Raw genomic sequence first — 16,251 nt, 5'->3', positions numbered from 1 at the left:
TTTTATTCAACGATAGAACTCATATACATATTCAGCTGTGGGTCGACACGATACTGAACTGACTGGAGACCTTGTAGTAGCCTGACCAGACTTACTATCTACGGCATGGTGTTTGCACTTGCTAGCTCGTGGACTCTGACTGTCTCAGTGGCTGGGTCCCGAGAGAGCGGGAAACCTAGTGCCCTCTGGCTTTATAGTGGTAGTGTCCTGTCTGGTGATTGGCTGCACTGTGTTGTGTGCTTACTGGTCATCCTGTGTGGCAATCACTGCCTGTCTGCATCTCATTATATACATGAGTGGATATTATGACATCTCCCCTTTTTTTTTAGGTAAATAAATACTAAGGTGTGCGTGCGTATATATATGCCTGACTATATACAAAAGGTGTCTAAATGAACGTATATACATTGAAAGGTGTCGATAGTGCAGATACATGGCAAATTAAACAATATTTACAGAGGTTAAATCGATGAAGTCACAAAATGTACAAAAGTTCAGTCTACAGATTCAGTCTTTGTGTAGGTGACAAATTCTTGTTGATCACCGCAGAGGTGGATCAGGAGCCGCCTGCACGTGGATAGGGGGATCGCTGCCATCGCGGTGGTCGCATGGGGCGGCAGGATTGCTGGTAGATCGGTGGCCTCGTGGCAGGGTACGTTCGGAAGAAGCATTGTAGACGGCGGGGCACTTCGGTCAGGTAGCAGGCGTGGAACTCTTCGCAGTACCTGTCTGTTGCGCCATAGCAGGGAGCCATCAGCCATGCGGACAAGGAATTATCTTGGGGCCACCTGTTTGATCACAACAGCTGTGGCTGACCAGCCGCCCTCAGGCAACTGGACACGAACATGATCAGTTGGGGCCAGCTCGGGTAGATCCGTGGCATGAGCATCGTATGTGGCCTTCTGTTGGGCCATTTTCTGTTAGACTGTGAGGTGGTCCAGGTCTGGAACATGGATGGCTGGAACTGTGGTCCTCAGAGTGCGATTCATGAGCATCTGCGCTGGAGACAACCCAGTGGACAGTGGGGTTGCCCTGTATCCCATCATCGCCAGGTTGAAGTCAGAGCCTGAGTCTGCAGCTTTGCACAGCAACCGCTTTACAATATGGACCCCTTTCTCTGCCTTCCCGTTTGACTGCGGGTAGTGGGGACTGGAGGTTATGTGACGGAAGTTTTAGGACTGTGCAAAATCAGACCATTCCTGGCTGTAAAAGCAAGGACCGTTGTCGCTCATTACCGTGAGCGGAATCCCATGCCTGGCGAATGTTTCTTTGCTGGCTTTGATTACCGCCTTTGACATGACGTCGGACAGTTTCATCACTTCTGGGTAACTGGAGAAGTAGTTGACCAGGAGTATGTAGTCACGCCCCTTGGCGCGGAAAAGGTCTGCACCTACTTTGGACCACGGAGAGGTCACGATCTTGTGCTGTTGCAGCGTTTCCTTAGGTTGAGCTGGTTGAAACCTCTGACAGGTAGGGCAGTTGAGGACTGTGTCGGCAATGTCCTGGCTGATGCCCGGCCAATAGACCGCCTCACGAGATCTGCGTCGGCATTTCTCGACCCCAAGGTAACCCTCATGGAGTTGGCCCAGCACCATAGCCCGCATGCTCTGAGGAATTACAATCCTGTCGAGTTTCAGAAGGATTCCCTCCACCACCGTCAGGTCGTCTTTTACGTTATAGAACTGGGGACATTGTCCCTTCTGCCAGCCATTGCTGAGATGCTGCATCACGCGCTGCAGCAGAGCATCCTTGGCCATCTCCTCACGAATTTGGACCACTCGTTTGTCAGAGACCAGAAGGTTGGTGGCACACAACTGCACTTGCGCTTCTATGTGGCAGGTGAAGAAACTTTGTTCACACGGTGTGGTGATGGACCTGGATAGGGCATCTGCAATGATCAGCTCTTTGCCTGGCGTGTAGACAAGTTCACTAAGTCGTAGTGGCGTTTCTTAAGAAGAATTCGCTGTAACTGAGGTGTCATGTCATTTAAATCCTTCTGGATTATATGGACTAGAGGCCTGTGGTCCGTTTCTACCGTGAATTTTGGCAGGCCGTAAACGTAGTTGTGAAACTTGACTATCCCTGTCAGGAGGCCCAGGCACTCCTTTCAATCTGAGCGTACTGTTGCTCAGTGGGCGCCATGTGGAGGCATATGCCACTGGAGCCCAAGATGAGGAGTCATCTCGCTGAAGGAACACCGCCCCAATGCCGTCCTGGCTTGCATCAGTCAATATCTTGGTTTCCTTGGTTGGATCGAAGAACGCTAGAACCGGGGCTGTGGTGAGCTTTGCTTTCAGCTCACGCCATTCCTCTTCATGCGTGGACTGGAATTCCGTCGACTTCTTGACGAGATGGCGGAGGGCAGTGGTGCGGGATGCCATATTGGGAATGAATTTCCCGAGGAAGTTGACCATCCCGAGGAAGCGGAGGACCGCCTTCTTGTCCTCCGGGGTCTTCATGGCGTTGATCGGCGAGACCTTGTCGGCATCTGGCCGCACGCCCTGCCGCGAGATGTGGTGACCCAGGAACTTAATATCCGATTGACCAAATGAGCACTTGGCCCTGTTGAGCTGGAGACCATGTTCATGAATTCTCTGGAATACCTTCTTGAGGCGAGCGATGTGTTCCTGGGGCATTGTGGACCAGATAATTACGTCGTCAACGTATACTCGCACCCCCTCGATGCCCTCCATCATCTGCTCCATGATGCGGTGAAATACTTCAGAGGCAGATATGATCCCAAAAGGCATCCGGTTGTAGCAGTAGCGACCGAACGGGGTGTTGAACGTGCACAGCTTGCGACTGGACGCGTCCAGCTGTATTTGCCAAAAGCCTTGGAGGCGTACAGCTCAGTAAAGAATTTGGCATAAGCCGTCTCACTGGTCAACTCTTCACGTTTTGGTATCGGGTAATGATCCCGCATGATGTTGCTGTTTAGATCCTTAGGGTCAATGCAAATGCGAAGCTCCCCTGAAGCCTTCTTTACGCTGATCATGGTGCTGACCCAGTCTGTGGGCTTTGTGACCTTCGATATGATGCCCTGGTCTTGGAGGTCCTGTAATTGCTTCTTCAGACGATCCTTGAGGGGTGCCGGCACCCAGCGTGGTGCATGAATTACAGGGGTGGCGTTCGGCTTGAGCAGGATTTTATATCGGTATGGGAGCGTGCCCATTCCATCAAATACGCTGTGGTACTGCGTGATAATGTCGTCTATGTCAGCTTGCAAGTTTCCATCAGGCGAGGCCGTCTCCGGTGATGATGACATGGTGTGGACTCGCTGAACCAGGTTCAGGAGCTTGCAGGCTCGAGCACCGAGCAGGGATGCTCTGTCAGGCCCGACGATTTCAAACCGCAATGTTACCTTGATCGCCTTGTTGGATACCCCTAGTTGACAGGAGCCACTGGCAGCTATGGCATTGTCTTTGTAGTCAAGGAGCTGGAAGGCCGGTGGAAGAATGCTTGGTCTGGCGTGGATGGTGTCGAGGTCGGATTTTGAGATGAGGTTCGCTGATGCGCCGGTGTCCAGTTTAAATCGGATGCAAGCCTTGTTAACTGTGAGGACAGCACACCACCCGTCGTCGGGATCCACACTGAGGATCGAGAGGCGTTTCGCCGTTGTGGTGGAAGGCAGCGCATGTGTAGTTATGATGCCCACCCGGTATGGGGACTTGAGGCTCTCAGCATCAGGGTCTGTTGGGCTGTCGGGATCGGAATCTGGCATGCCTTGTTGTATTGAGCGGACACTTCTGCGCCGCAGCTGGGATCGCTGGCTGCTGAGTGGTGGAGCAGATCTGCAAAGGGCTGCGTAGTGACCAAGCTTGCCACACTGTAGACACCGGCGTCCTTTTGCCAGACATTGCCGCTTTAAATGGGCGGAGCCACAATTCGGACACGTCATGACGCCGCATCAGCACGTTCCGAGCACCATCGCGCATGCGCAGTGCAGTCGGTCGACGTACGCACCTGCGCAGTCGGGTTGTCGGGCTCGCCGTCCACTCGGTCGTGGCACGCATGCGCAGGGACCCGGGAAAAGTGCAACCTCCGGGGGAACGGGCAAGTAGAGAGGGAGAACGGCACGGTCTGGAAGACCGTCCTACTGGCCCTACGGTCCAGGGACCTCCCAGTTTCCCGGTGGCAGGAGGTCCTTCCGGACGCCCTCCACTCCATCCGGTCACTACTGTGTACTAGCACTAATCAAACGCCTCATGAGCGCCTCCTTGTCTTCCCCAGGAAATCCTCCTCTGGAACGTCGCTGCCGACCTGGCTGGCGGCCCCAGGACCCATCTTGCTCCGAAAGCACGTGCGGGCGCACAAGTCGGACCCGTTGGTCGAAAGAGTTCACCTCCTTCACGCGAACCCGCAGTACGCCTACGTGGAGTACCCCGACGGCCGACAGGACACGGTCTCTCTGCGAGATCTGGCGCCTGCCGGCAACACACACACCACCCCGACACCAATCACCCAACCCCCCCCCCTTCCTGCCACCGCCGCACCCCGCGACCGCCCCCTTCCCGGGAGGATCAGTCCTCCTCCCAGGCCCGACCAGGAATAAAGCCCAAGCTGAAACCGTAAGGCTCCCGGAGAAGACAACACCAGAACAAGCACCACCACCACCGGGGCCGAGGCGATCGACACGGACGACCAGACCGCCCGACCGACTCGTGGCGTCGATCTAACAGTACAATGTGGACTTTTAACGAGAACATTTTGTCTTTTCCTGACGATTGCTGTAAATAGTTGAAACAAAAACAAAAAAAAAAAAACTTTGTACATACTGTTATATTGAAAGTTTTCCTCCCAGGACCAGCCTTGTAAACCCTTACCACAATGCGAAGCATCACCCCGCCGGGTTCATTTTTAACAAGGGGTGAATGTGGTAGTATGCATTAGGGGTCATGTGGGACTGTGAAGCCATGATGTCATTGGCTGACAGATCCCGGGTCCTGGTTGGACGTTGACCTCTAGCTCCGCCCTGAAGGCGGAGTATAAGTACCTGGAGCCCTCCCCCGCAGGTAGTCTACTACTGAACTGCGCGGGAAACAGTCACGCTTAATAAAGCCTCATCGACTTCACTCTATTCGTCTCTCGGAGTCTTTGTGTGCTACACCGAGGCACTGCAGAGCATGGCCTTGTCACTGAGGAACATCATAGAATCTACAGCGCACAAGGAGGCCATTCAGCCCATCGAGTCTGCACCGGCCCTTTTTTGGAAAGAGCACCCTGCCTAAGCCCACACACCTCCACCCTATCCCTGTAACCCAACCCAACATTTTTGGACACTAAGGGCAATTTAGCATGGCCAATCCACCTAACCTGCACATCTTTGGACTGTGCGAGGAAACCAGAGCAAACCCACGCAGACACGGGGAGAATGTGCAAACTCCGCACAGACAGTGACCCAAGCTGGGAATCGAACCTGGGACCCTGGAGTTGTGAAGCAACTGTGCTAACCACTATGCTACCGTGCTGACCTATCGCTGAGGGCGTCGACACCATGGTTTCCACAAGTTGGGGAGACTAGAACCGAGGGCACAGCCTCAGGCTGAAGGGATGATCCTTTAAAATTGAGATGAAGAGGACTTTCTTCAGCCAGAGGATGGTCAATCTGTGTAAATCATTGCCATAGAAGGCTATAGAGGCCAAGTCACTAAGTGTCTTCAAGATAGAGATAGATAGGTTCTTGATTATTGAGGGGATCAGGGGTTACGGGAGGGGAAGGGGGATGCAGGAGAATGGGGATGAGAAACATATCAACCATGGTTGAATGGAAGAGCAGACTTGATGGGCCGAATGGCCTAATTCTGCTCCTATATCTTGTGGTCTTCACAGCCAGCAAGGGGGCGAACCAATTTACATTAGCTGCAGAGGGCCAGGAGCATTGTGCTCTGTTTGGCTCCCGGCACAAACCCTGTTTAGCAGCTCTCCTACTATTCCCCCAGCAGAGCAGGATGTGCGCCGCGTGCAACGCAGCGGGAGAATCACCCCCCCAATAATGATGCAGTTCTGAGTACTGTGGTCAGAGTGTGAGGTTGAAATTGCACAATGCTAGCTGGTCAGAAATTAATATCGCTGCGTGCAAACAAGTTCTGTTTCATACCTTTTCGTCATAAACAATTCCAGGCATGACTTCTGGTGCCTGATATCCAGGGGTACCTTCAACACCAAGAGCTCCTTGATGGTACGACTGACGAGATATCCCATAATCGGACAGCTTCACATTCACTGGCTCTGTCAGTTCCAGAGTCCAAACTAAAACGTTATCGGACTTCAGGTCACAGAAGATGATGTTTTTTTTGTGAAGGTAGGCCAAGCCAACAGCAATCTGATAGGCAATTCTGTGAGTTAGCATGTGTCCCAGGGGTATAAACAAGGTGTCTGTTTGAAAGAGAACAATTGTTTTACACTTACATCATGAGTAATCTGTAGTTCATTTCAGAGAGCTATCCTTTCACACTGTGATAGAAATTAAAACTAGGGTAAATCATGAACCTCTATTATTCAATAATGGGATCTACAACATGTCCTGCTTGAAATCCACTTCTAATTTTCCCTTTGTTCAATACTGTTTTAGATTTAGCATTTACTCCTAAATCTCTTCACATTTTACCCCATTTTCCCGATAGCTTTTTTTTGGGATTTATTAATAAATTCAGAGCACCCAATTCTTTTTATCCAATTAAGGGGCTATTTAGCGTGGCCAATCCACCTACCCTGCACATATTTTTGTGTAGTGGGGGTGAAACCCACGCAGACATGGGGAGAATGTGCAAACTCCACATGGACAGTGACCCGGGGCCGGGATCGAACCCGGGTCCTCAGCGGCGTGAGGCAGCAGTGCTAACCACTGAGCCACCGTGCCACCCCTTCCCGATAGTTTCTGAGTCTCCAAGGATGTATTGTACTTGATTCACTCTATGCCAAAGTATTTTTCACTCTTACCTTTTGAATATTCAGTCAGCACGGTATTGAGACTGCCCATTGGAGCCAGCTCCAAGGCAAAGCAGAGTGGGTGAATACTGATGCCAACCAGAGACACGATGCACGGATGCTGTAAGGAGTGAAGCATGCTGGCCTCCTGACGGAACTCAGAGAAATTCCGCAATGCCTCCATAGCTTCCAGGTGCCTGAACATTGAATCTGAAATGGAAGATTAAAAGGTAACTTTCGCCAGTTATGTTATAGTGGACAACAGAGACAAAGTTTGCTTCCAGGGCTTTGGCTTTTGTTAAATTCGACTTTTTTCTTTCTCCAAGCCACACACCATCCTGACTTGGAAATATATCACCATCCCTTCATCATCACTGGGCCCAGGTCCTGAAACTCCCTTCCTAACTGCACTGTGGGTGTACCTACACCACATGGACCACAGAAGTTCAAAATGGCGGCTCATCACCATCTTCTCAAAGGCAATTAGAGACCGGCAACAAATGCTGTTCGAGCCAAGAGTGTCCAAATTTTGTCAATGACTTAAAAGCACTCCCATACTGCCAACCTTTCATGTTCAAAATCCCTCAGTGCTAAATTTTACCATTTAAGGTCTGTCATTGCTAACTCTTATTATTATAGTTTTTCACTGTATGTTCATGTACTTCATATGTAATCGGTGGGATTGTCCTTGCAACTCGCAGTAAACCGAGTGGCCCGCCATTGGGCATGGCGGGATCTCCTGGACTGGTTGTCAAGAGGGCATCCTGTAGAATGCATCCATTGCTACTAAGAAACCCGCAGTGGGGGTGCGTCATCAACAGGACTGGAAGTTCCGGTCAATATCTCTCATTGTGCATACACAATAGTTAATATCCCTAAAATGCTAATCGTCAACATTTTTGATCTCCCACTGCTAACATTCAATTATACATTTTGGACCATAACTTCCTGGTTCTTCAGCATCAGATTTGGGGGAAACCCCAATGATGCGCTGGGGGATCCCTCTTGGAAGTTCCCACATAAGGATTTACCCACCAATGGCCAGTAGGGCTAACTTCCACTGGGAGGGATGACTTGCGTGGGGAACCATACGACAGAAGCAATTTAGAATCATCATAGAATCGTAACAATCAGAGAATTCCTCGAATGCAGAAAGAGGCCATTCGGTCCATTGAGTCTGCACTGACCCTTTGAAAGAGCACCCTACTATACCGCCCTAACCCGGTAACACCGTAACTCCACCTAAGATGCACATCTTTGGACACTAAGGGGCAATTGAGCATGGCAATTCCACCTAACTTGCATATCTTTGAACTGTGGGAGGAAACTGGAAACCGGAGCAGCTGAAGAAAACCCACACAGACACTGGGAGAAAGAGCAAACTCCACACAGAGAGTCACCCAAGGCTGGAATTGAAGCCGCGTCCCTGGTGCTGTGAGGCAGTAGTGCTAACCACTGTGCCACCATGCTACACTCATCGGGCGGAACCTTTTAAAAAAAATAAATTTGAAGTACCCAATTCATTTGCTTTCCAATTAAGGGGCAATTTAGCGTGGCCAATCCACCTACCCTGCACATCTTTGGGTTGCCCACACAGACACGGACAGTGACCCAGGGCCGCATTAAGCGGAACCTTACCAGAATTTGCGCAAATGTCAGTCTGGGACAGAAAACCGGCGTGTAATGCTCCGGGTACACAGACGAGTTTTCTTGCAAAAACTTGAACCACTTACATAAGAAAAAGAGAGTGTGGTTTACGCTGTCACTCTGGCGGGGCCTCACAGGGCCAGGAATCGACGCCAAAGAGATTGGGGCGCCATCTTTAAAGGGCACCTCGATCAGCGCTGCAGCCAAACAGGCCCCGGCCGCGATCACGGAGTTATTGGGGCTCTCCCGCCCGCCCCCCCCACCCCCCCCCCCACCCCCGCCCGGCAATCCTCGTTGACAAGGCCCGACCCCCAAGAGAATGCACCACACCCCCCCCCCCCCCCAACACCACTGACCCCCAGGAGATGCCCCACATCCTCCTCACGCCCCTGATCTCTCAAGAGATGTCCCTCACCCCCCAGGGAATGCCCTACATCACCCCCACACCCCAGATCCCTCACCCCCCCCCAGGGGTCGCCCTCCAACACCACCCACACTCCCAGGGTACCTCTCAGACCATGAACCTCATTGTACCCTACACCGACCTGACCGGGGCCGATCCCCATCCCCCCTGAAAAGGAAGGGGATCACATGAGAGGAGTTGGGGGATAGGTGGGGGAGGGTATCATGCTGGTTGCAACAGGTCTCATGTGGAGACGGCAGAAAGAGGAAGTAGACAGCCGACATACAAAGTAGCAAAGATCAGTGGGAGACTAGAGGACTGGGAAATCTTTAGGGGGCAACAGAAAGCTACTAAAAAAGCTATAAAGAAGAGTAAGATAGATTATGAGAGTAAACTTGCTCAGAATATAAAAACAGATAGTAAAAAGTTTCTACAAATACATAAAACAAAAAAGAGTGGCTAAGGTAAATATTGGTCCTTTAGAGGATGAGAAGGGAGATTTAATAATGGGAGATGAGGAAATGGCTGAGGAACTGAACAGGTTTTTTGGGTCGGTCTTCACAGTGGAAGACACAAATACCATGCCAGTGACTGATGGAAATGAGGCTATGACAGGTGAGGACCTTGAGAGGATTGTTATCACCAAGGAGGTAGTGATGGGCAAGCTAATGGGGCTAAAGGTAGACAAATCTCCTGGCCCTGATGGAATGCATCCCAGAGTGCTAAAAGAGATGGCTAGGGAAATTGCAAATGCACTAGTGATAATTTACCAAAATTCACTAGACTCTGGGGTGGTCCCGGCGGATTGGAAATTAGCAAACGTGACACCACTGTTTAAAAAAGGAGGTAGGAAGAAAGCGGGTAATTATAGGCCAGTGAGCTTAACTTCGGTAGTAGGGAAGATGCTGGAATCTATCATCAAGGAAGAAATAGCGAGGCATCTGGATGGAAATTGTCCCATTGGACAGACGCAGCATGGGTTCATAAAGGGCAGCTCGTGCCTAACTAATTTAGTGGAATTTTTTGAGGACATTAACAGTGCGGTAGATAACGGGGAGCCAATGGATGTGGTATATCTGGATTTCCAGACAGCCTTTGACAAGGTGCCACACAAAAGGTTGTTGCATAAGATAAAGATGCATGGCATTAAGGGGAAAGTAGTAGCATGGATAGAGGATTGGTTAATTAATAGAAAGCAAAGAGTGGGGATTAATGGGTGTTTCTCTGGTTGGCAATCAGTAGCTAGTGGTGTCCCTCAGGGATCAGTGTTGGGCCCACAACTGTTCACAATTTACATAGATGATTTGGAGTTGGGGACCAAGGGCAATGTGTCCAAGTTTGCAGACGACACTAAGATAAGTGATAAAGCAAAAAGTGCAGAGGATACTGGAAGTCTGCAGAGGGATTTGGATAGGCTAAGTGAATGGGCTGGGGTCTGGCAGATGGAATACAATGTTGACAAATGTGAGGTTATCCATTTTGGTAGGAATAACAGCAAAAGGGATTATTATTTAAATGATAAAATATTAAAACATGCTGCTGTGCAGAGAGACCTGGGTATGCTAGTGCATGAGTCGCAAAAAGTTGGTTTTCAGGTGCAACAGGTGATTAAGAAGGCAAATAGAATTTTGTCCTTCATTGCTAGAGGGATGGAGTTTAAGACTAGGGAGGTTCTGCTGCAATTGTATAAGGTGTTAGTGAGGCCACACCTGGAGTATTGTGTTCAGTTTTGGTCTCCTTACTTGAGAAAGGACGTACTGGCACTGGAGGGTGTGCAGAGGAGATTCACTAGGTTAATCCCAGAGCTGAAGGGGTTGGATTACGAGGAGAGGTTGAGTAGACTGGGACTGTACTCGTTGGAATTTAGAAGGATGAGGGAGGATCTTATAGAAACATATAAGATTATGAAGGGAATAGGTAGGATAGATGGGGGCAGGTTGTTTCCACTGCCGGGTGAAAGCAGAACTAAGGGGCATAGCCTCAAAATAAGGGGAAGTAGATTTAGGACTGAGTTTAGGAGGAACCTCTTCACCCAAAGGGTTGTGAATCTATGGAATTCCTTTCCCAGTGAAGCAGTAGAGGCTCCTTCATTAAATATTTTTAAGATAAAGATAGATATTGTTTTGAAGAATAAAGGGATTAAGGGTTATGGTGTGCGGGCCGGAAAGTGGAGCTGAGTCCACAAAAGATCAGCCATGATCTCATTGAATGGCGGAGCAGGCTCGAGGGGCCAGATGGCCTACTCCTGCTCCTAGTTCTTATGTTCTTATGACATATTAAGTGGCCAGAGAACAAGGGTAGTCCCGGGCAAACAGGGCCAGGCTCTGGGTGAGTATGGCTGACCCCAAAGAAGAGGGAAGGTCATGTGGAACTCTCTCGCTCCACATTCTGGGAGGCACTGAAGGCAGTGATCAGGGGGAAATAATAGCTTACAGGGCCCTTAGGGACAGGAATGAAAGGGCAGTCAGGCAGGGGCCGATCGATTTCATACTGGAAGTGGATCGGCAGTACTCCACAGCTCCGACCCGTGGAACTACTGGCAGAGACATAAAAGTTACAGGTGGATTTCGACCTGCTGTCCACTGGAAAAGCAGTCAACCAGCTCCGGCAGTCACGGGGGCCTTCTACGAGGCTGGAGACAAGGCCAGCCACCTGCTAGCACACAGGAAAAAGGCTGTCTGAAGGGAAATAGCACAGGTTAGGGACATGAAGAAGATGATCGCGGACCCGAACGAGGTCAACGGGGACTTCGCAAATTTCTACTGGGGCCTGTACACCTACGGGAGGGTGACTCGGAGATGAAACAGTTCCTCAATGGACTGGGCATAAAAATGCTTTTCACTGTACTTCAGTACATGTGACAATAAATCAATCAAACATATCAATTGTGGGAGAAGTTACGAAACAGGGGCTGGAAGCACTGCTAGAGGCTGTTTAGCACAGGGCTAAATCGCTGGCTTTGAAAGCAGACCAAGGCAGGCCAGCAGCACGGTTCAATCCCCGTACCAGCCTCCCCGAACAGACGCCAGAATGTGGCGACTAGGGGCTTTTCACAGTAACTTTATTTGAAGCCTACTTGTGACAATAAGCGATTTTCATTTCATTTTTCATTTAATTTCATTCATGAAATCATAGAATGCATTAACCCCATGCAGTCAGGGAAGACACTGGGACAGTAGACTTTTACAAATGTTTGCGGCACCACTGGCCCCGCACCTGCGGGAGGTGTTCAATGACTCGCTGTCGAAAGGGGTCCTTGCAGCCCACACTGGCACAGGCCCCGATCTCACTGATCCCCAAAAAGGACAAGGACCCGACGGGGTGTGGGTCATACAGACTCACCTGACTCCTGAACACTGACGCCAAAGTCCTGGCGAAAGCCCCGGCAAGGCGACTGGAGAGTTGCCTGTCAGAAGTGATCGCGGAAGATCAGACCGGGTTTGTCAAGGGCAGACAGCTAACAGTGAACACCAGACACCCGCTGACCCTGCAGCCGCGCACACGTACACCCCACACACACGCACCGATCTCACCCGATAGGACTGCGGCGGTTGCGCTGGGCTGCGTATCCGTGGATCTTGTTGGAATGGAGGGATTCGGGGCCGAAACCGGGGGTGTGGGTGAGTGACCTCGCAGAATTCCTTAGGTTGGAAAAAAATCAAGTTCACCTTGAGAGGGACTGTGGAGGGGTTTGCCCGGAGATGGAAACCGTTTATCGACTTCTTCAAGGATAGTTAAGAAAATCTGGGGTTAAAAAATGAGGCAGAGTGGATGGAGGGTAACAGCAGGGAGGGTGGGGGGGTGGAGTGTTAGTTATTTATTTGTTTTGTTATTTCCTGTTTGTCCTCTTTTTGGCTTTGGTTGCGTTTGATGTGTATATATAAATGCCTTAATAAAAACATTTAAAATAAAGACATGTAAAGAGGACAGAGGGGTACTGATAGGTGAGGGACATGTATGTGGACTAGATTAATGACCGTGGGGGAACTATCAGAGAAGTTTAAACTCCCAAAAGGGAATGAATTTCGATACCTGTAGCTGTGAGACTTTCTCCCCAAGGATCACAACGTTCCCCCAGCTACCTGGGCACACCCTACTGGATAGAATGCCAGCACAGGACTGGCTAGGGGAAGACAAATGTGGCGACATATACAGATGATGTTTGGAAGAGGTCAGGACCCCACTGGAAGAAACGCGATGGAAATGGGGAAGGAACTGGACATGGAGATAGGGGGAGGACTCTGGATCGAGGTGCTGCACAGGATCAACTCCACCTTCTCTTGTGCAGAGTTAAGCCTAATGCAACTCAGGGTGGTGCATAGAGCCAACCTAACCAGGACACGGATGAGTAGATTCTTTCCAGAGGTGGAGGACTAGTGCGAGGGGGGGGCCCAGCCAACCACACCCACATTTTCTGGCCCTGCCCCAGACTCAATGGGTTCGGGACAGCCTTCTTCGAGGCCTTGTCGAGGGTGGTGGGGGTAAATATGGAGCCATGCCCAATTTGTGATGGGCTCCAGGATGCCGGAGCATCCAGAGCTCTTCAATGCGAGAGAGGCAGACGCCCTGGCCTTCGCCTCCCCGATCGCCCGGCAGACACTTCGTCTTGGATGGAAATCAGCAGCAGCGCCCAGGCCTCGGACTCGCTCTCCAACCTAGCCGAGTTCCTCAAGCTGGAAAAAATTAAAGTCACAACCTGGGGATCGGATGAGAGATCCTACTACACGTGGAAGGAATTCACCAGCCTCTTTGAAAACCTGTTCGCAACCAGTGAATTGAGGAGGGGGGAGATCCTATTTTACTTTCTCCATCCTGTGTATTTGATGAGCAGAGTATTGTTATATTTATCTTCGTCACTGTAAATACCATTTTTTTTCTCAGTTCTATATACACTAATGCAAATAATAAAATGCCAATATTTCTGTCACTGGTACTTACTGTTACGGCTGTTGTAATTTTTGATACATGTTTTGGTTTTGTTTTGTTCTGTCATTAAAAAAATATATATATTTTCTTCCAATTAAGGGGCAATTTAGCGTGGCCAATCCACCTACCTTGCACATCTTTGGGTTGTGGGGGCGAAACCCACGCAAACACGGGGAGAATGTGCAAACTTGGGCAAGTCAAGTGGATAGTCAGAGGCTTTCCCCCAGGTTAGAGGGGTCAATTACCCCTTTGGATACTGTCGGGGGGGGATACCAAATTGCGAGGGTACAAACTCGACACGGACAGTGACCCAGAGCCGGGGTCGAACCTGGGATCGGCGCTGTGAGACTGCAGTGCTACCACTGCGCCACCATGCGGCCCTTTTTTGATACAAAATGTTAGAAGTCTACTACAAATGTTTTTTTTAAAAATGGTGTCACCTCCAACTAATCATAATTAATGTCATTGTACAAATGGGGTCTCCAATGATAAGGACGAAGTTCTGGAGCTGAACCTGGGGCTCTGACCAGTCTCCATCACTCTGGGCTCTCATAGATTGAATAGGGGAAATTTTTAATATCTGCAAAATACTCCACACGTGCCAAAGACCATTCAGGGTGAAAATGCCAAAAGCCTTTGTTCAGGGCAAGCCTGACGGACACACAGACAGGTTCCCTGGAAGCACATTTCAATTTCCCCAATTGTTCCCCAGCTGGTACACTTGATTCCTGCAGGAAGGCACTGATATTACTGGTGCTAACGCAATCTCAAAGTCCACACTAGTGATACTCCGATATCAACACATTCAAGTGACAAGGTATTTACCTGCGTTGAAGTCATCAGATTGTTGTTGGCATTTTTTGAAGTGGAATCTCTTGACTGCTATGGGTATTGTGTTATATGTCGCTCTGTATACCGTTGTCCCACTTCCTCCTTGACCCAGGATATGGTTTGTATCTTCACCCTGTTTCAGGCAACCCATTTCCAGAAATAACCTGTATAACGACATTAAACATTACCACAGGGGTAATACTCCGAGACGCTGTTCAGAATGCAATTCAGACAAAGACAAACAGAAAGATAACTATTTATACAAGACTTGATGGCCTGCAGGCCGGATTGTTGGCCCCAGAGCCACTGATCAACATACTGGACAGATGGGGAAGTGATTCTCTGCAAGGAGTTCAGCTCCAATCACAGACAGGTAATCTCCCATGTTTGATGCTCATCTGTGGGCCTATCAGCAGCAAACAAGGGAGAGAAACGGGCCGTTATTGGAGGAACAGTAAATACCAGCAGCAGTGAATATACTGGGATAAAGAGAGACGGGCAGGGGGGGGTGGAAGGTGTGGCTGTTGGGGTCATAGGGGAAGGAGTGGCTGTGGGACCATGGGAGAATGGGATCCTGCTGGGGCCATGGGAGAAGGAGAGGCCGCTGGGGCCAGGGGGCGAAGGAGATGCTACTGGGGCCATGGAAGAAGGAGAGGCCGCTGGGGCCAGGGGGCGAAGGAGAGGCTGCTGGAGCCAGGGGGGGAAGGAGATGCTACTGGGGCCATGGGAGAATTGGAGGCTGCTGGGGCCATGGGGAGAATTGGAGGCTGCTGGGGCCGTGGGGGAAGGAGAGGCAGCTGGGGCCGTGGTGGATGGCGAAGCTGATGGGGTCATGGGGGAAGGTGCGGCTGCTGGGGCCATGGGGAGAAGGAGAGGCTGCTGGGGCCATGGGGAGAAGGAGAGGCTGCTGGGGCCATGGGAGAAGGAGAGGCTGCTGGGGCCATGGGGAGAAGGAGAGGCTGCTGGGGCCATGGGAGAAGGAGAGGCTGCTGGGGCCATGGGAGAAGGAGAGGCTGCTGGGGCCATGGGGAGAAGGAGAGGCTGCTGGGGCCATGGGGAGAAGGAGAGGCTGCTGGGGCCATGGGGAGAAGGAGAGGCTGCTGGGGCCATGGGGAGAAGGAGAGGCTGCTGGGGCCATGGGGAGAAGGAGAGGCTGCTGGGGCCATGGGAGAAGGAGCGGCTGCTGGGCCATGGGAGAAGGAGAGGCTGTGGGACCTGGAACTGAGACATTGGCTGCAAGGCCCAAGAGGGAGTCGGGGCTTGGGTATGGAGGAAAAGGCTGGTTGGTGAGAGAGAGAGGCGGCGCGATTTAATGGAAACGTATCTAAGTGTGGTAGTGAGCAGAAACAGCCGTGAGCTTCCAGATGTTTGGCTCGGTGAGGCCGTCAACGCTATACAGCGTTAATGAGTCCCCTTGATGAGGTCCCATGGGTTTCACGCTGCAAATGACTGTCCTGCCAGTGGATTTGCCAGTGCCGCGCTTGTCAGCGCCCTGCTAATAAGGGAGAACAGCTCTT

The 16,251-nt window shown here is 50.7% G+C and overlaps 1 protein-coding gene across 1 annotated transcript in view; it reads right to left on the bottom strand.

Moving 5' to 3' along the window:
* lrrk1 (leucine-rich repeat kinase 1) overlaps positions 1–16,251 on the bottom strand; it is a 246,870-nt gene that overhangs the window by 48,544 nt on the left and 182,075 nt on the right. The window contains exons 25-27 of the mRNA XM_072468809.1: positions 14,729–14,898; positions 6,940–7,137; positions 6,098–6,375 (exon numbers count right to left, since the gene is read on the bottom strand). Of these exons, the coding sequence (XP_072324910.1) occupies positions 6,098–6,375; positions 6,940–7,137; positions 14,729–14,898 (646 nt within the window). The remainder of the gene's footprint in view (positions 1–6,097; positions 6,376–6,939; positions 7,138–14,728; positions 14,899–16,251) is intronic.

This window comes from Scyliorhinus torazame, chromosome 12 (assembly GCF_047496885.1).
Source record: "Scyliorhinus torazame isolate Kashiwa2021f chromosome 12, sScyTor2.1, whole genome shotgun sequence".
NCBI classification, from domain to species: Eukaryota; Metazoa; Chordata; class Chondrichthyes; order Carcharhiniformes; family Scyliorhinidae; genus Scyliorhinus; species Scyliorhinus torazame.
The sequence above is the reverse complement of the archived record's forward strand: the minus strand, read 5'-3'. Positions and strand labels throughout refer to the sequence as shown.